At 38.4% G+C, this 21,030-nt stretch overlaps 1 protein-coding gene across 13 annotated transcripts in view; it reads left to right on the top strand.

The window, feature by feature from the left end:
• The window catches only part of SOX5 (SRY-box transcription factor 5), a 657,473-nt gene that overhangs the window by 427,373 nt on the left and 209,070 nt on the right, over positions 1–21,030 (top strand). For all 13 annotated transcript variants that reach the window (XM_035311618.1, XM_035311591.1, XM_035311614.1 and 10 more), the window contains one exon: positions 6,444–6,654. In XM_035311618.1, the coding sequence (XP_035167509.1) occupies positions 6,444–6,654 (211 nt within the window). The remainder of the gene's footprint in view (positions 1–6,443; positions 6,655–21,030) is intronic.

Genomic DNA, 21,030 nt, shown 5'->3' with positions numbered 1-21,030 from the left:
GTGGTTAATTAGATACAGAACTTAACATCAAATAAATACAACCTGGAAGACAAGAGGTAGTAGCGATTGCCAAAAAATAAAAATGAAAAAAAAAGTGTATTACCAAGCAAAGTATTAACATTTTAAAAGTTAGATGGAATCAGACTTCTGTAAGTCTGATAAATGGTAATACTTCCATATGGAATGTGGATTCTCAAATGCATCATATCATCAAAGCCAAAACAAAATCTGACTTGAGTGTATTTCATTTTACCATAGCATAATCATAGTATAAAGAAAAAATGTACATCTCTACTTGATGTGTTTAGTCTACCTAATTCAGGTAAAATTCTTTCTTCTCTGCCGTGATGACCTCTTCAGATGACTCTTCAGCCCCATTCATCAACTCTTCATTCTCCATTATGTTTCAGATCCTCCTCATCATTAAAACCTCAGTTAAAAAACAAAAAACTGTGTAAGAATAGCTGTCAGTTTGCATGGCTCTGATTGCAGAACCAGAGCCTGAGGATGTACATCTTTCTAAGTTTGATTACGTGACACCTTTCGACTTCTCTTTTATCCCTCCTTGGATTATGTGTTCTTGTCAGTTCTTAGTTCCTACTGGTGTATTTATCTCCTTTTTTTTTTTTTTTTTTTTTTAATCTCAGTGCCCTTTTACATACTAACCCCCTTTTCCTCTCTGTATTCTCCACTGTTTCTTTTAAATCTTCTTGGGATCATTCCTTTCTATCACTGATGAACAACTTTGCTCCATGAAAGAAACAAATAGACAAGAGACAGATTTAAATGTAAGGTAGAAGCAAAGAAATTCTACAATGTAAAAAGCACAGTATCCACTGGGATACCTTGAGGAACGTGTTTCATCTTACTGAAGGTGCTAGGTTGACAGCCACCACAAGCTATATGGGATTATGGTACTATCTGCAGTACAGCCTCTATGACATAGAACACAGAAGGAGAAAATTCTGAAAATCACTTGAGTGACTTAAAGATATGATTCCCATTGAAAGCTGATGGTACTTATGCCCCTAAAGTTAATTACATTAATTAAGCAAGATCCTAAATGGAAGGGTAAGGAAAAATAAAAGATCATTCTTGCTTTGTGAATATTGTATGCGTGTTGTTTCTTTTAAACCTTAAAAAATACTGGAAATGTCAAGTTTAATTTTTCTCTTAATTGCTGGTGGACCTCCTGTGGGCACAAGGAGTGTTTTTATAGCTTTCAGATTTTCCCTTGAAGTAGTTATATTTCTGAATCTTTAACATAAGCTTTTAGGGAAAGAATATCTATTAGGTAAAATAAATACAAATAAATAGCAAACAGTAGTTAGTACTGCTTAAGAATCATTTGTCTTCAGAAGTGTGAAAAATTCTGTTTTTTGATGATGTCTTATGTCACACTGTTAGCAGCTTCCTGGTCACTATGGAGACTATAAAATAGATAGGCCTTAATGTGTAATGTAAAAAGCAGAGCAAAAAAAATTGCTTTCGTGTCTTCTTTACACATTATAAAAGAGCAAAGAATGTGCAAAATTCCAGCTTTGGAAAAAAAAAAAAAAAAAAAAAAAAGAACCTGTTAGGTAGCTTTTAGGATCACAAGCTCCTTAAAATCAGACAATATCAGTGCTTGTTTTAAAGACTCAAGTATTTTATTCCAGGTGTTTTCATCTGCAAAGCCAAAAGCCTGATTGTTTTTATATATATATATATATGTATATTTATATATATATTTCTGCAGATGCTGCCTTATTGCATTCCATATGGTGGTAATTAACAGTTTCAGACTTAGAGTTTTCTTTGCTTCGATTAGTGGTTGGTTTGGGACAAAAATTTAGTGTCACAGAAACACATTTTGTCTGAGTGGAATTGCAGATAGCAATAAAGTACATGGTTAGATGAGGAAGGAGAAGCTGAAATCTATTTAGAGCACTAAGTGATATTTTGGAAATCTCACTAAGAACAACCTGTTTCTTCTCATTAGGCATTTTGCTGTCCCTTTTTAGAGCTGAAATAGGTCTTGCTTGGACCCTGGTAAGGAAGAGAGAAAAGCTGAAAGATACATTTTGAATGAATAGGTTCTTTTAACAGCCAAATGTTTGCACTTTTTATGAGAGCAAGGGTAACATTGTGTAATCTTTTAAAAAAGCTATTGCTCAGTGAGGATAAGTCCATTGTCCAGTGACATGACTTTTCCTGTCAATCACAAAGGTGACAAGGAGGCTAGATTAAGTAAAGCTTGCCCAAGATTAACAAAGGAAGATTATTGACCTCATCCTGAAAAGGCAGAAGCCTGTTTTATCATTAAACCTTGGAAGAGGTATTTCCTCCATAGGTGGAAAGCTGCTTGGCGATACAGCAGCAACTTTATTGTATCTAAACAAGTCATCCTTTGGATTCTAGCTTTAGACAGAAGCAGAAGACACAAAACGTGGTCCAGTCCTTTTTCTTGTTGTTGCTGTGGGGGACAGAAGGTCCCAGGGTATTTCAGTCAGCAGGATCTGTCTAGGTCTTGTCTCCCATTCTGAAGTGGGAAAAGCAAGAAGCAACAGCATCAGGTGTGGGTGAGTACAATCCCAGCACAGAGTTTGATGAAATGTGCCAGCATGCATTAGCAGGGCGATTTGCAGTGAAAACGAACGGTAGAGCTCCATCCATAGAGCAGTTGCTAACTGCATAAAACTGTTACCAGGATTAATAGTGCCAGAGGCTGGAGTGTAATCACACTTGAACAGGTGAAATGGCTATGCAGCTGAGAAAGACTCTTCTTTGGGAAAAGAGTGTGTTAGTTTTTCCCCTCTTTTGGTGACTAAGATATAGGACTTCATGGGGCTTGATAGACCTCACTTTGAAATGTCATTAGTGGATATACCATTTGTTAGGGTGGTGGTGTTTTTCTCTCAGGTAGCTGGAAAAAAAAAAGAAAAAAAAAAAAAAAAGTTTTGCAAATTTGTCCTTTCAAAGAAGGAACCAGCTAAATCTCTCATGCTGGGGGGACCTTCCTTCTCAGGGGATAAATGTTAGGCTGTTGCTGGGATATCTTTCTTACCATTAAAAGCTTTCTCTGGATGTTATCAGGGGGATGGTTAAACTCATGTACTTTCTTTCAGAGGAGTTTGCTAGAAGTTTTTTAGCTTTTTATAACTATTAACATTAGTAAGTTTTGTTTGGAAGTACCCTGTATTTTCTTTTTATATTGTTAAATTCCAGAACCACTTAAATTTCTTTTTTGTTTTCCTCAATAATGACATAAGAAAGATCAAAATAAACCAGAAGCAAGTAAAGTGAAAGCCAAGATAATAGGTGAGTATTTCACGTGGTTGTTCTGAATGACAACAAAAGGACCATGGACAAGTGGGGAAGGCATATTCTCAAGCTGATCTGCTAGAGTATACGTGTTGAACTCTCATCAATGCCACTAGCTGATGTGTGCACTCATCCGCTGGTATGGAAAGGAGAGGATTCCTCTTAGACTGCAAATCACGCAATGAATGTGTGATTGCTACAGATCTTTTTGAATGAATAATTCACTGGTGTACCATAATTTATCCCACTGAGATGTGATTGCAGCTGTTCCGCTACTGTATATGTGTTTTGATTAAGTGGAGTGTATGTTAAATCCCACAAGTGTATAAATAGCCCATGTATGTGATACGCAAACACTGCATACATGCACACATAACAAGAGCAATCTAGAGAAACAAATTGTTTGGGGGATGACTGCTTAGATGTGTAGTAGACTATATGATTTATCTTTTAAAAACTGTAGAGCATTCCCTTTCCTTGTCCAGCTACAGAGTTGTCTTAGCTGTGGTACTATGTAAATACTTTTAGCCAGAACTGTGGTATCAGGGCACCTCTCTCTTTTTAATGATTTTATCATTCCAAAACTTTTACAATGTAATAAATTATTTCTTTAGTGCCTATTTTACAAGTAGAAAACTGAAATGCAGACACAAAGGGGACTTTTCCCATGGTTACAGAGAACATCTATAAGAACAAGGACTTGAGTGTCCAGAGCCTCATCATCATGCTTTTTGTCACAGACTACTCTTCTGCCCTTTCCCCATCATACTTTCTTTTCCCCAGCATTGGAGGCAGAAAAATTTAGGGATACTAGAAATACTGTGGGTTCCATTTCAATGTCAAGCAATTTGAGAGTTCAAAAATTACCTTGTATTACCTTATATATCCCTCCAATCCTTGTGTACTTAGATTTCTTTTCTTATAACAATCTTGTTATATACACAGAATATATTTGTATATGTAAAAACACTTGCCTGCACAAAAAATGCATGTGGAGACAGTGATGATTCCTGAGGTTTAGGCAGCTGTTACAAGTCCTTTGTGTTTGTGTCCAAAATGTGACATACACAGAAGCACAAGTAAGTGTCTTTGGGGTCCATTTTGGAATAAAAACAAGAAACTAGTGCCTGATAAAATTAGGAAGGATATTGTTTCTATAAATAATTTATGGTATAGGTAGATTTTAGAACTAAGGATGGCATTTGGCTTATCTGTCTTTGAAGTATGAGCAAGAAAGCAGCTTTCAGGATATTTCCTCTTGGCGTTGTCTGTAGAAAAAAAAAAAACACTTGGTGACAATAGGTTTGAATGTTTGATAAAATCTGAACTGATGCTGAAGTTCATTACCTAGCTCATCTAGATCAGCATTAAAAACTTAGTTTTCTCAGGTATGTACATGTGAAAAAAAATGCATTCAGCTCCAAGAGACTTTCGAAGTTGAGCATTAACAACTAGTAATTTTTCAAGTGCACGACAAAAACGGAGGGAGTTTCAAGAACATAAAGGTGTGTATCTGTTGACTAAAGTTGGGAAATGTTTTTAGGCCCTGGTCAAAAGCTCATTGACGTCAGTAGAAAGTCTCTCATTAACATCACTGGGTTTGGCTTTTGGGGCATATGATGGCCCAGATTGTAATCTCAGTTAAATCCGATTCTGTTAGGGAATTTATTCACTAGTATAACACATTCAAGCTGTTCAAAATTGTTTGCACTAAAAGTTTTCTTAACCAATGGCAGTCTTTTTGCCAAAATGAAGTAATCTGTGAAAACAAATACATTCTTTACTTCATATCTTCCATGTTGCTTTATTCGATTTTGTTGAGATAACTTCTAGCAATTAATTTTCTACTGAGGAAAGGTATATATATATTTATTTTGCTGAAGCATTGGAGTATAGGAAAACCTTAAAATTATTCAAGAATAAAAGTATTACCAAAAAATCACTAAAAATGGATCGTGTCTCCCTTTCATAAAATAAAAACACTTTAAAAATCAGTAAGATTTTTTCAGCCAAGTCTGTAACTCAGATCAGAAGATGGTCCAGTGTCTTTTGTAGAAATAATATTAATTAAATATCTGGAATACAAAAATATAATAGAAAAGTGTAATCAAAAAGAAAAAAATACAGGTCTGGAGAATTTGATAAAAATCGTTAATGTTTGCCATGGTATATTATGCAATGCATGTACTCTTTTTTTGGAGTCATTGGCCTTAGTTTTGCAAGGTATAGATGGTGTACATTAGCAGAGGGGAAAAAAAAAAAAGTGTTTCAGAGATTTGTACAGAAGGATATCAGAGATAAAAGGGGAAAGGAATATGTGCAGAGAACATTGCTTTATGTTGGAGGAGGTGTGGAGGAGAAGGCTTTCACATTAATGAAGGTGAGTTTGAAGATGCTGGAACCAGTTTTGGTTTCCATTAAAATTAATGAGTAGACCTCTGTGGACTCTCACGTGAGGAGGGTTGTGTGTATATTCCAGGAAGTCAGAGTTTTGTCACTGTGCTGCCAATAAAAGTCATTAGGACCACCTTTGTGAAAAATACTGTCTCTGCAAGAAATGAAGGTATAAGATGGAAGAGGGGAATAGAAAGAGAATTAGAAGACGGAAAACTATTGCTTCATCACTTAGAGATGGAAGAACTGCTTGAACTGTGTGTTAATATAAATCATATGATGAAGGACATTTAATATTTGATTACTATTTCATTTCTTGTAGCAACTAGCCATCATGGCATTAAGTACTTTATAAAGTCAGGAAATTAATAGTCCTTGTAAAAATTAAAGATATTTTTCCAAAGAAACCTGTAAAAGAACAAACAATTAAAGGTAATCAATATCATTGTTATTAGGAAACCTATGAGCACAACACTTCTCAATTAGGGAAAAACTGTACTTTATGTTTCTCTCTTGCAAGCTGATCTTTGTTCACTTCAGCCTGTAATCTTGGTTTATCCTTTATGGATAGCCTTTGTTCTGGGTGTTTGTGAAGCATTGCATGCCTTTTTAAAGGTTTCAACAGAAGAACAAACAGCAATGAACTCAAAGAACAAAGGATTTTTCTTTCTTTCCATCTTTTTTTTTTTTTTTTTTTAACTTCTTTAAGAAAAGAAAGGTTTCAGCTCATTTTTCTCTTCTTTCAGGAAGTTGATGGCAATAAAGTGATGTCTTCATTTGCCCCGCACAACTCATCTACCTCACCCTTGAAGGCAGAAGAAGGTGGGCGTCAGAGTGGAGAGTCATTGTCCAGCACAGCCCTGGGAACCCCTGAAAGGCGCAAAGGGAGCCTAGCGGATGTTGTAGACACCCTTAAGCAAAGAAAAATGGAAGAGCTCATCAAAAATGAGCCAGAAGGTAAGGCCTGGGAAAATGGCCAAAATTTTCCATTTTGTTTTCTTTTCTCCATTTTCTTTGGATATGTATACTTTTTAATCTTCCCATTTTCTGCTCCATTTGCTTTTTCTTGCTAGCAAAATTAAAGAATGCATAGTTCTTGTCTACATTATAGGTAATTTTTAACAATATCCCATCATAGTTAACATATTTAGCTCTTCCCAAATGAGAGTCTTTGCCTGACATATGGTCTTGTCACAGTTACAATAGACACATCATCATGTTAACCCCCTCAGTATCGGTATAATGAACGTTGTAGTTTTAACAGCCTGGGGATCATTTACACCACTCCCTACCTCACCGTTTTTAGAGCAAAAAGCAGGGTTATCAGCAAAGTATTTTTTTTTTTTTGAAATCTTGTGAAAAGTAGACATGCCATTATTTGAAAGTTAAGAAGTTAAATGTGGAATTTCTGAAAGCTTTTGGATGGAGCGTGTCTTATCATGTCATTCTTTATTTACCTGTAGTGCAGGGTACAATACAAACAAAAAAGAGTACAGGCTTTCTCTGTACTGTGTGTGGCCAGCAAGTTTCAGCCCAGGCATATAGGAAACATCTCTGGAGAATCAGTTTCTTTTTGGGACTCTATGTCCAGTCAGTGATGATGCAATTTGTGCTCTGTGGACTAAGACCAAACATCTTATCCCTGAAAAGCCACAGAACAACTTTAAGTAAGATTTTCAGTTCCCATCTTTTTGGGGTAGAGTCAATACCCTCACTGGAAGGTGTGGTTTTCACTGTATTCTCCAAAGGTATCCAGCATGTATATTTACAGCTAGATTTCCAGGAGTCTGTAGACCAGTTGGTGTTGCATGAACTCACTGAGCCTTATTTCCAAATGCACAGTAATAGCAATGTGTTTTCATTTACACTTGCCTATCCTGTTGTAGAAATTAATTTCAAATGTTTGAAAGCATGGCCTTCAAAGCCACCTCAATGTTTAAGCATGAATTGACAGCACCTACAACAAAAAATTATGACAACCTGCATACTAGAATGCAAATATGGATGCAAGCACAGCCACATTGTCACATACATGAGCATGACAGGATTGTGAATTAATCTTCTCTTCTTGCCTGGAACATGCCGTAAGGGTCTGCTGGGAAACAAATTCTTTGCCTCAGCATTTTTTGGAATATTACATATAATCACAGCATTTCATTTAGAGTTTACATTGACTTAATGGCTATGACATACCTTGTGCCTTTGAATGGAAAAGCTCTTTCCTGAGTGTGGGGCAGGAGGAGACCGGACTTCTATCTGAGAGGAAAGAACAGGGGCTGCTCTGCGGTGTATAAATACTGTGTTGACTATGAGGTTGTACCATCTGCACAGACTTCATTGAGGAAAGGCCACAGATAGCCATGAGAATGGTTACAGAGCCTGTCCATTATCTCAGCTCTACTAAAATGAAAGTATACAGTACAAACAAAAGATCTACAGCTTTTTGAAGAGATTGGAAGAGAGAGGAGGGGGAGAAACTGAATGTTGGGCTTTGCAAATGCATGCATCAGAAAATCTTTTCTATCCTCTAGCCATTGTTCTATTGTCTTTCAAAGGCCATTAAAATGAACAGCAGGTTGTGATGAAAATTTCATTAAGCCCTAGTTAAATCATTATGAGGGTGCCATATTCATGTCTGCTTACTCCCCATCCAGGATAAAAAAAATGAATAGAAAAGGTTGTTTTTTATTCCCTTTCTCCTTAAAAGAGAACTAACAAAAGTTCCGAAGTTAGAAGAGAATGGGAAACGGGACATGAAACAAAGGAGGCCAGTTAGGTGAGCTGGCTAGGAAGAAAATTAGACTTGCATAAGAGCATTGAAAGGTGTTGAGGGACAAATACATCATTTTGACAAGTCTCCCTCCCCCTTCCTTTCAGCCAATATGATTGTTTTAGAGTGGCTAATTAAAAAATAAATATTTCTGGGTGCAGATGGCAAGACTGTTCTTAGAGATCCTCCATAGATTCGAGTCTCTTGCCCTAAAAGAGTCTCTTGCCCTAAAAATCATGCTTGTAGTAGTACATACTTGTACATACTTGTAATACTACTACAAGCATGATTTTTCAGTTTCAACTACAGTAGAAAATCTACATATCATCGTGTCTTCTTCATGTAGTGCTGAAGTACAGAAATCAGTCATCACTGGTTACTGCTCAGGTAATTAGCGTATTAATGAATTTCCTTGTGAATAAGAAAAGATACCAGTGAAAATCTTTAGTAGTACATGTAGATAAGAATTCAACAATGTGCGATCACTGTGTACTTCAGAAATTTTTAGCCTTTCTTGTTTGTGGAGCTGTGTAGGGTAAAACCAAGAATCTTGGTTAAGCTTTGCTATATTATGTCAACAACTATATAATACTTTATTTCTCTTCGGGAAGAAAGGGGAACATTTGCACCAGTAACTGAGGTTTAATTAAATCAATTTCCCATGAATCTTTTGAAGACCAAATATGAGCCAGATTCCCATTTCTCTATGTACTCAGAAGTTTATATATTATTGAACTTGTACAATGGCCTGTGTTTGCTCTGTTTTTATTGTTTGAAATTGCCTTCTGAATTACTGTGGGAAATGTGTTTTTGAAGCATTCTTTCAAATGGCCCGTTTCTTCAAAATGGAAAAAAGAGAAATGCTGGTTAGACAACTTTAGGTCTTGATCCAAACCTTCTACCAGTCTGTGAAAGACTTACCTTTCCTTAAATGACTTTTGAGGACAAATGAGATACTCCAAAATATTGATACAGGTCTGACTGTTCTAAGAAAGCTTATTAACATAAGGCAAATGGTTTTCTTAAACTATGTATGTCAGAAAGTAAGTTAGTACTTAGCAAATTTCATCAATAAATTACATCGACTCTTACAGTGTTGTGAAACTTACTGCTCAGAGTGCATGAATGCACACGTGTGTTTGCATGTATTTGAATATATACATGTGCCCACACATGTATTGACAAGGGAAGTATCTCTGTTCATGTAAGTGATTTCTGTGTTGCTTTGTTGTATATGTGCCCTTGGTTATAATGTTCTAATGTTCCCTGTAGGAAGCCATACTACCTACTAATACCTAAGAACTTCCCAAAAGCTTCTTGTCACTTCCTTTTCTTCCTTGCATATGTGTTTGGTTTTGATTTTCATGGGGTTTTATACTTAGCTCTTAAGCCCCATGCTCTTTTTTTTTTTTTTTTTTTTTCCTGTAAACTTACCATTTTACTTTTGCTTTATGAAAGTACGTGATTGACAATGAGTCATACTGACACAGAGGCATGGAGTGTTACAGTGAACCTAAAACTTGTGGATTTCTACTCATTGCTAATACAGTGTTCATTTTTCTTCTCTCAAATTCTGCAGAAAATCCTTATATGCAGCTTCAGTATTCAGGCCCCCAAAGGCATAAACCTATTACTGCAGTCACACAATGTTATTTTAAATGAAACATTCTGTCCTTTCTAACTTGAACTTCAGAAGAGGAGTCAGTCCCCTTTTATTCCTGGTATACAATAATGAAGATAATGGAGTGGGTTTGGAGAAGCCTTATATACTGTGACAGACCTCAAGCCCTTGCCCTGAGGGTCGTCTGCCGACCATGGGATTCCTTTTGCAGCTAAAATCATTAGGCGAATGAGATACAGGCATGTTTTTCTTCTGTTTTCTTAAGGCATCAGAGGATGGCAGAGACTCTGTCTGTCTGTTCTCTTCATTTGTAGAAATGAAATGGAAATCTCTTTGAAGTCACTGAGCTTGACACAAGTTCATGAAAGCAAAGACCAAAGCAGCCACTTAGCTTTTTCTTGCACTATTAATGGGATTGGATTGCTGTATTTTAATTTATGGCCTGTGCTTGTGGAAAATTAAATCTCTGAAATTTGTGTAGCCTTTGCTCTAAGCGTGTGGCTTGGCTTCTGGAAAAAAAAAAAGGCAAACAAGTAAACTCTCTCCTATTTTTAGAGTTTGCTAGAGTGCTCACTGGCTCTTTACATCTCCTAAATTTTAATTAAGAATCAATCTTCTTTTTCAGTTCTGTTCAAAATGTTTTCAACAGGTGACTTTCTGTTTAAGACAGCTGTACTGTGTATTTTGAGGACAGATCTATATTATTGTACAGAATATGTAGGAATTCTAGATAAAAGGGATTATATGGACATCTGCCTGACCACAGAGGCTGTGTGTATGAGTGTGTGCACATGTGTGTGCATTCATTCATCTGCATGGCTCATTCTTCTTTAATAAGAATCTCACACTCAATTCTTTTTTGTTCTTGTTCTTTAAATACATATACACAGACATACATATAAAGTATATATTTATAAGTAAATATTTATATAAATACACACACACAAGAATTATGTATATTTAGTGCTTAGTATTATGTATATTTAGTGCTTAGTTCCTACACCAAAGTTTCCATCTGCTAGTCCTTAGGTCTTCTGAGCAGGAACAATTAATCTCAAGTGTTCAGAAAGCAGATAGGGTATACTGAAGCAGGGCTTCAACAGGCAATGTGAATACTAGATCCTCATCTATAATAGTATACTGCAATACTATAAGTAATTATTTTGTTGGAAAGAAAGTGATGAGAAAGGCATCTTGGGCATGATTTTTGTCTTCTGAACATCCCCCAAAGGCTATTTGTGTTTGATGTTTAGGTTTACATTATAAATCACAACACCTGTTCCTGTGGTAATTTAAATGGCTGTTGCTTAAGCAGTTCTGTATTCTGTAAAAGTGTACCATACTGAATTCAGGCTCTCTAGTAGAAATAAGATCCCAGAATATCTCCTAATATTTTGAAACTTTTAATTGCTATATCTTTTAAAGAAATCAAGAAGTCTCCCTCTTCTTAACCATAAATTCCAGAGCAGACCATTAACGGACACAAGAGAGTCCTTTGAAATGCAGACTCTTACTTTTAAATTATGTCTGATGAGATGGGAAGACATAAAGTGAACAGATCCAGGGGAAAAGCCTAAGGATACTCTAATTGGTTGAGGTTTGAATTTATTTGGTTCTGCACTGTCCCTTTGACAAAATACACATTGAAGAGGCTTTGTAATGCTGTTCTACTGAAGGACAAACAAGGATACTTTTCAGTTGAGTACTTTTAAGTTTTGTTCATACACTCCTGCTGCTGTGGAAGGATGCTTCAAGTGCATCCATTGTGATTCCATGTTCATCTATGCAGTCTGTCACAAGAAAATGTGTCTTATAGAGCATACCAACATTAAACTTCCATGCACACAGAGACTGCCATATGGAAATGTGTGTTCATATCCTGCTGATTAAAGAAAAAAAGATGATGAAGTTTGTAAAATAGGCCTATGCAAAGAAAAGGCACTCTTAAATGCAGTGGTGGCTTAAACTTTTATTAACAAGTGCTTTAACTCTGGAACAGAGGTAGTCTAGTTTGAAGTCCTGCCAGCTCTTACTTGCTAAAAGTGAAGTTGGTTCATTTGTCACCTTCAGTTTTTAAGTCTTTTCCTTCCTAATAGTTGAGCCCGATAGTCATGGCTTATTTCTATGGATGTTTTCAAAATTTGCTTAGATTCCCTTCCAAGTCTCTCATGCTTACATCCTCAAAGGTTTGTAGCTTTCAGATTTTTCTTTTCTCTTTTGATAAAGGCATCTGAGATGCTGATACAGCATCTTAAATATAGGAGAAAGCATTATAGTCGAGCGAGATGCAGGAAACTTGTGCTTTTAGAGTGAAGATGTAGTCCCTCTCCCTGTTCCTATTTTAGAATGAAAGTCTCCGATGGGTCTTCATAATTAAAATTTCCTTTCAGGGTGCATTCAATCCATAATATTGGACAGGAAGTAGCCAAAGCTAAATGCTTGCTCTCTCACTTCCCAGATTTTATATTGCAGCATATAAGTGGTTCACCAAAACCAAAATAATGATTTGGGCTCCTGTCTGCCCCTAACTCCCCCAGATAGGCAGACTCTTCAATAGTCATCATTCATTTCAGTGAGTGTTTTCAAAGCTTGCTACCACTTTTCATTTTGATTTACCTCTTGCACCCAGTGTATTCCAGCTAGATCAGCCCACAGTCTGCCTTTTTTTTTTTCCTGACTTTTTTTTTATTTTTTATTTTTTATTCTGGAAAAGCCATTAACTTTCTGAGCTTCATTTCAGCCCATGGATTGCTGCTGGAGAAACCTCTGACCCAGATGGGTAATATACAAATATACATGAGGGATTGTGCCAGCTCTTTCTGTACGTTTCTGTGCCACAGGTTTTGGGGATGTCATTTATTTAAGAGTGTAGAGTGAGCCACCTGTTTCTCAGGCCTCTTGTCCCTCATATTAAGGGTTCAAGTCCTTGCTGAATAGTAACATCTTAATCTGGGCAACATGCACAGCATTTAGCAGAAACCTATTTGTTGAGATATTGGGGTTTGTAGTTTTTTTTTTTTTTTTTTCTCTCTTACCCCTGAGGCGCTTGTCATGACTGTGCATATTAAAATTAATCAGACCTCCCAGGCTTGTGTGACTGTGTGGTTTAACATGAAGAAGTGGATCTCGAGCACTTGCCCTAATTAAATAGGCCTGCTTGGTTTTGTTCTAGTGGATACTTGGTCTTTTTTTTAATAAGAGCTGCTCATGGAGGAGGCACGGCCAGCACTAGAGGTAGTGGAGAGCTCACTTCAAAGTTCTCCCCACCACCTGCGCCCAGAGGATGGAGACCTGAAGGGCTCCCCGCGTGCTTTCTTAACAGCACAATTTGTGACAAGAGAGTGGAGGGGGAAGGGGAAAATATGGCCAAATGAGTGAGAGTGATCAGGGAGGGAGAGGCTAGGAGCTTGGACGAGCATGTGGATTGGCTTTGTGAAGTTGATTAAAATGACCTGTCATACGGGCTGCTTAGCTTCAAATCTCAGTCTGTGCCATCAGCAATTCACAAGGCTGTCTTGTGTCTTCTGTTTACCAGAATCAAGGGAAAGCCTCTAGGATGGCAAGGAGCAGCATTTGCAGCAACTCCCACTTGCTTGTTTTGCTAATGAAGTAGCCTTGTAAAAACACTCTGAAGTTTGAAGCCTTTGGTTACTTTTATTTGTTACGTGTCTGTTTAACATCGGCATTTTTAAGGTGGTTTGAGTGTTGCCACTTCTGCAGGAATATATACATCTCCCACCCTGTAAATAAGCTGTACTGTGAAGACAGAACTCCATTCAAAATCATTTCTTCTCCTACAGTTTCATTGTATTGTGGTTTCTGTATTGCCTCAGGAGAAAACATGCTGTATGTGTGTGATTTCTTTACTGTAATGTATAAACTCAGAAAGCATTCAGACTAAAGGAGAGTTGGAGGGAAAAAAACAAACAAACAAACAAAAATAAAACCTGTTATATAGTAATCAAGGGCTGATACCATTTAGCAATTCAACAAGTTAATTTTAGCCAAAAATTGTAGAAAATTTGGAACGGTCAACATTTTTAGACAAAATGTTTCATTGGAAATGATATTTTTTGTTTTTAAATGTTTAAGATGATTAATCTGAAAGAGAAATGAAAACATTTCAATTAGGATTAAATAAAACATTTTGGGTCAGGTGGAAACAGCTTTTCCCCTGACTTGGTTTGGCAGCTGAAATGAAAAAATAATAATAATAATAATAATAAAAAAAAAAACACCAAGTAAATGAAAATGACTTTCAAAACCTGTAAGGGTTTGGGGATGGTTTTGTATCTAATGACCTGAGGAGGACAAATGAGCAGTTGTTATAAAAACATACATGTATATGAATGTTATACATAATGGTTTTGAGGATAAACTGTAATATTTAAGTAAGAAAGGCTTTCAAAATTTGATTTCCTCCAAATGTGCAAATTTCTGTCTTCTGAAGCCTTAGTCAGAAAAGTTTTGCAGCACCTAAGGCATTTTACTTTGAAACAGATTTTGGAAGTTTGTCATACTTCATATGCTAGACATAACTTGGCATGCCTTTACAGCAGGAACCTATGGGTATATTCCAGAATGCCTAGAAATCTGCAGTCATTATACCCCCCTGAATTTCATTTTGCTTTCTATTAAAACTCTTGCAATCCAGTACACAAGCAACAAGCAACCCTTTATTTATCTGTTTCCAAAACAGTTCAAATTGTTGAAGTAAAACCCAGCAGGTAGGATGATACTCCATTGATTTAAAAATTTATTGCACGTCTGTGCACTAACTCATTGCCATCTTTCTCTGTTTTGAAGTATTATTATTATTCGCATTTTATTTTTTGTTTCAAGTCTTGGCACAACCCAAATGTAAAGAATCATATTGACACTGCCAAGCATCTGTCTGGTGCTTGACAGCATCATAGAAACCCTTCCACTGTTTCATCTAGGTTGCTATTGGTTATTTAACAACACAATGCAAACTGTGCAGTGTGGGTGTAGATGAAATGGAAAGAAAGGTTGAGGTGGGGGGAAGGAGCCCTGTACAAGTAAATACATCTTTCATCATATCTTTTGTTTGACCTGTTTGGTGTGTGCTATTCTGTAGTAGATAGAAGTTGTTTGACAGTTCTGCAAAAAGGTGAGAAACCTTTTCTGAAACTTTTATTCTCCTGCATTTGTCTCAGCACAGAAAGTTTTCTGCTTTTGTTTTTCTTGGATTGCTTTGTTGCCACCTGTCTATTGTTGAAGGATTTTTCTACACTGATGTGACGTAAGTTGAGACTTGTGAAACACTACTTACTGAGCGCTGATCTTGTACAGGTGAAGTGGACGTTTAGAGAGCTTATGAAAGCCTTACTGTGGCACTCTTTGGGGCAACAGAGTCCTTTCAAGCTCACATTTTATTTATTTATTTAGTCAGGGGATGAAGGTGAAAAGGGAAGGAACAAAAAAATTCAGTCCATGCTTTCTACTGAAAAATGCCCTGTTAGCACTTGTGCGACTCTGAAATGTTTAGCCTTGATTTAATTCGTATTTAAGATCTCTCCTCCCAGCACATTAATATAATGTCAATGTAGAATGCATTGCATGGTGTAATTACTGAAGAGAGCAGTAGTTGGGAAAACAGACAGTAATTGAACACATGGCTGTTTATTACAACAGGACAGTGCTCCTACACTGGTATTTAGGGCATTAATAGGGAAGAATTGATTTGTTGCTTTAAGATGAATTCAATCACTGTTGCTTGGGCCTTTGTTTGTTCAGGCCGAGTTATGCTTTGTTTGTGTTATGTGCCCAAGAGGTTTACACACCACAGCGTGGCATTAGTCATGCCGAGGGCTTGGGAGCAGAGAGCCATTTAACTGAACAAAGGACATTTTTCTTTTTGGCTCTGTTTATCTTCCTCTCTGGTTTTGTTACCCTCTAATCTATCTCTATCTCTCCCTCCCTTTTTCTCCCCCAGCTTCCCACCCCAAACATTTTTGATTGATGCTGAGGTCCTCCTGCTTTCTTCCTCCCCCCTCCTCTTCGTCCACCCTCCCCAGGAAAAAAGGGGCCCTGATGGACGGGTGGCAGGATGGGGTTGCGGCACTGCGCACATGGGAATGGTTGTTCCCAACTTTGTGCAAGAAAGAATTGGTGCATGTAGGGGGAGCATTCACCTTTCAGGAAAATGAATAATTTCAAAGCAAACAGAATGGAAATTAGATGTACCCCTGCATGTCTCACCCCTGATGTTCAGGCAGGAGGGAAGGTACGCACCTTGTGTCGCTCTTGCTGGATTCCTCTTCAGCTTGAGTCCATGCGGGCCACATCCTGCGACTTAATGAGCCTGCTGCCCTTTTCTCCTTTTCACCGACATGAGGCAGAGACAGGAAGAGAGCCACATGACTGCAGTTGAATTCATGGTCTCCCCATTGCAAGCTTTATGGTTTGTATTTTAGGTTCATTGTTCTTGAGAGGAATTTCACCTTGATTTACTTCTGAGTGCAGGAGTGTTAAAAGACACCTCTGAACATGGTGGGCTCTCAAATGTAAGTTCACAAATCCTGCTGAATGCAGCCAAAGCTTGAAGAAGGCAACATTTGACCCAGTACAGGATTTGTAAAGAACCCAGCGTGAATTGGTCTTGTATCCCTAAACAGGCAGGGATCTTGCCAGTTTCCAGAAACAGAGACCTGATGAAAGGTAACAACAATGAAGTCTGTGCAGTCGTTAATTGCTAGAAACTTACATTTCTTATAAGGTAATATATATTCAAATCTAAGTAATCTAGTGCATGATGAATTAGCATCCAGTCTTGCCTTTTGGAGGTACGTAAAGTACTAGCTTACACAGACTGAGGAAAGAGAGCCACAGATCTTTGTCAGGGAAAGTCAGATTCTCACTGTTCAGTAGAACTAACAATTCAACACACATGTACATACACTGTAAGACACACGGAAGGACATGAACCTCAGTTGTTGATTTGAGCTTATTAGCCATGGTTAACTAAATTATTGAATCTCTGAAAACATTAATAGAAGCACAGGAGCTGACATCTAGAAGAAAATCTGAAATTCAGCAGTGTTTTAATCCGTGCCTGTAATCATAGGCAATTGGTTGTATGCAGGACATGCTACTTGGTCATTACACGCAAATCTTTTATAAATATCTAGGAAGCATAATGGCAAATGTTCAGCCCATATGCACAAGGGAAAATTTCCTTTCCACCTCAAAAAAAAAAAAAAAAAAAAAAGTTATTTCTCTGCAAGAATAATGATCACAGCTAAAGGTTTATATAGCCCTGAAGTTACTACTGTTGGAGTCCAAGTAGTTTATCAGAAAGGAAAATGTCTCTCCCAGCTTGGAAGTGGTTATCCAAGTGTCCTGTTTTTGCAGCATAGTTTGGAATGCTGCATTAGTTTTGTGCTGTAGATTAGGCCACTCAATCTCATGGTAAATAGATAGTCTAGAGACAAAGGAAGAAGAAAAAGCCTCTCAGTATTTTATGCATCCTTGATCTTTTTTGCTAAACCTTTTTTTTTTTTTCCCTGTTTTGCCCACAACACATATCCCATTTCAATAACTGAGCATCCAGAGTCAGGCAAAAAAAAAAAAAAAAAAAGGAAAAAAGAAGTCAACAACTAAGCAGAAAAACTGTTTCAACTCTAGTCATTACTGTGCATTCACGCAAATTCTATAAGATCACTGTCTTGTTGCAAAGTGTAAAGTGAATTAATGTATTTTTGCTGAGATGTCTATACACTAGACTTAAATAAAGCAATGTATTTCCAAATAGTTTCTTTTCCTTCTGTGTGAAATTAATATATGAAGATGAAACTAGAGGACAGCAGTCTTTTGCTAATGATTTTCAGCTGCAACAATTCTGGATTCCACACTGAGCTCATGTACAGCCTTAATTAGCAATGCTGTTTAACTAAATATGGAGACATTTCACTGAAGATTATTTTATTTTGTCTTTTTTATGCATTTCCTCTTGCTGTGTCATCTAATTGATTCACAGCTCCTGTGAAGCTTTGGGGTATGGGATGTACATCCAGGCAAAATTCATTCTCCTATTACAAGTTTGGCCAAGTCAATCCTATCTGAATTCAGAGGAATTAAGAAAACATCATTGGGAGTCATTTTGTAGCTAACCATAAAAATTGATTGATTCCTACTATAAAAATTGATTCCTGCTTTTCTTTTCTTTTTTATTTTTTCAAAAATCTTGTTCCTGCTAGAAGAGGACATTAGGATTGTTTAGGCAATCCCAGGTAGCCTTTCTCACAGGCTGAATCCATTCCATATAGCTGTCAGTTCTTTAGCTTAATACTGGGTCTTAGTGTATTAATTCAAGGCTTTCCGTGATCACAATATGTGGCACACAATATGTGCCAGGAGTAGGAACTAAAATTAGAGGCAGACTTTAGGCTATGAGAGCTGCTTGAGGCTACTTGGGTGAAAGAGGAAGGAAGAGGTCTGATGTCAGTCACTGACCAAGGACTGCATGATGTCCAAAGCACCCCTACAGATACAGGTGTTTTTTTGTGTTTTGTTTGTTTGTTTGTTTTTTCACAACATGCACTGAAGTGAAAGACCCTTCCTTTTTCTCCTCATCTCACTCACTGATACAGCAGTTGGTGGTTCATTTCACACACCTACTCCTTGTTGAGAGCTCTAATAGTTTGCTTGTTACAGCAAAGTCCAGTTCTCGATATACTGGGATTGTGATTTTTTTTTCCCCCTGTAACAGAAGAATGAAAACAAACTGTAACTAATATGTGATAACGTGCACGAAAATAGAAGTGAAAACATTATGAAATAAATTGAAATCCTTACAAAGGTTTCTAGGTTTCCATTCACAGAAAACAGCTCTTGATGATATTATGTAATGGTAGAAGAAAGATTGGGTGAAATAGGACTGAGCAGCAGGAAAATTGCTTCATCTTCCTTCACTTCAGTGAGTACATATTGTTGTGTAAAATTTTATGTTCCTGGTGGTATGCAAAAATCATTGCCCTGTAAATTTTTTTCTGCGAATGTCTATAAATGGAGAAGAATTAGGAGTTATTGTTTGGTTATGTAGATTGTCTTGTGATCTCTTCTTGTTTACTTCATTTAAACTATCAAAACTGTTCTTGCCATGTAGAAATAATCACAGAATCACAGAATAGTCTAGGTTGGAAGAGACCTCCAAGATCACCGAGTCCAACCTCCTACCTAACGCTAACAAATCTTCCACTAAACCATATTCCTAAGCTCTACATCTAAACGTCTTTTAAAGACCTCCAGGGATGGTGACTCAACCACTTTCCTGGGCAGCCTATTCCAGTGACTAACAACCCGTTCTGTAAAGAAGTTCTTCCTAATATCTAACCTAAACCTCCCCTGGCACAACTTAAGCCCATTCCCCCTCGTCCTGTCACCAGGCACGTGGGAGAATAGACCAACCGCCACCTCGCTACAGCCTCCCCTCAGGTACCTGTAGAGTGCAATAAGGTCGCCCCTGAGCCTCCTCTTCTCCAGGCTAAACAGCCACAGCTCCCTCAGCCGCTCCTCCTAAGACTTGTTCTCCAGACCCTTCACCAGCTTTGTAGCCCTTCTCTGGACTCGCTCGAGCACCTCCATGTCCTTCTTGTAGCGAGGGGCCCAAAACTGAACACAGTACTTGAGGTACAGCCTCACCAGAGCCGAGTACAGGGGGACAGTCACTTCCCTGGCCCTGCTGGCCACGCTGTTTCTAATGCAAGCCAGGATGTTGCTGGCCTTCTTGGCCGCCTGAGCACACTGCTGGCTCATATTCAGCCGACTGTCAACCAATACTCCCAGGTCCTTCTCTGCCAGGCAGCTTTCTAACCACACATCTCCCAGCCTGTAGCTCTGCTTGGGGTTGTTGTGCCCCAGGTGCAGGACCCGGCACTTGGCCTTGTTGAACTTCATACCTTTGGCCTCGGCCCATCGGTGCAGCCTATCCAGATCCTCCTGCACAGCCTTCGTACCCTCGAGCAGATTGACACACACACCTAACTTGGTGTCGTCTGCAAACTTACTGAGGGTGCACTCAATGGCCTCATCCAGATCATCAATGAAGATATTGAAGAGGACCGGCCCCAGCACCGAGCCCTGGGGAACGCCACTAGTGACCGGCCACCAACTGGATTTGACTCCATTTACCACAACTCTCTGGGCCCGGCTATCCAGCCAGTTTCTAACCCAACGAAGCGTGCGCCAGTCCAAGCCATGAGCAGCCAGTTTCCTGAGGAGAATGCTGTGGGCAACGGTGTCAAATGCCTTACTGAAGTCAAGGTAGACCATGTCCACAGCCTTTCCCTCATCCACTAAGCGTGTCACCTTGTCATAGAAGAAGATCAGGTTGGTCAAGCAGGACCTGCCCTTCATAAACCCATGCTGACTAGGCCTGATCACCTGCTTGCCCTGCAACTGCCGCATGATGACACCCAAGATAATCTGCTCCATGAGCTTCCCTGGCACTGATGTTAAACTAACAGGCCTATAGTTCCCCGGGTCTACCCTCCGGTCCTTCTTATAGATGGGCGTCACATTTGCTAGCCGCCAGTCAGCTGGGACCTCCCCCGATAGCCAGGACTGCTGATAAATGATGGAAAGTGGCTTGGCCAGCTCCTCCGCCAGTTCTCTCAGTACCCTTGGGGGGATCCCATCCAGCCCCATCGACTTGCGTACATCCCAATGCTGTAGCAGGTTGCGAACCATTTCCTTGTGGATTGTGGGGGCCACATTGTGCTCCCCATCCCCTTCCACCAGCCCAGGGTACTGGGTGTCCAGAGAACAACTGGTTCTGCTGTTAAAGACTGAGGCAAAGAAGGCGTTAAGCACCTCAGCTTTTTCCTCATCTCTGGTTACTAAGTATCCCCCTGCATCCAGTAAAGGGTGGAGATTCTCCTTAGTCCTCCTTTTGGTATTGATGTATTTATAAAAACATTTT

Source organism: Oxyura jamaicensis, chromosome 1, assembly GCF_011077185.1.
Source record: "Oxyura jamaicensis isolate SHBP4307 breed ruddy duck chromosome 1, BPBGC_Ojam_1.0, whole genome shotgun sequence".
In the NCBI taxonomy this organism is placed as follows: Eukaryota; Metazoa; Chordata; class Aves; order Anseriformes; family Anatidae; genus Oxyura; species Oxyura jamaicensis.
The sequence above is the reverse complement of the archived record's forward strand: the minus strand, read 5'-3'. Positions and strand labels throughout refer to the sequence as shown.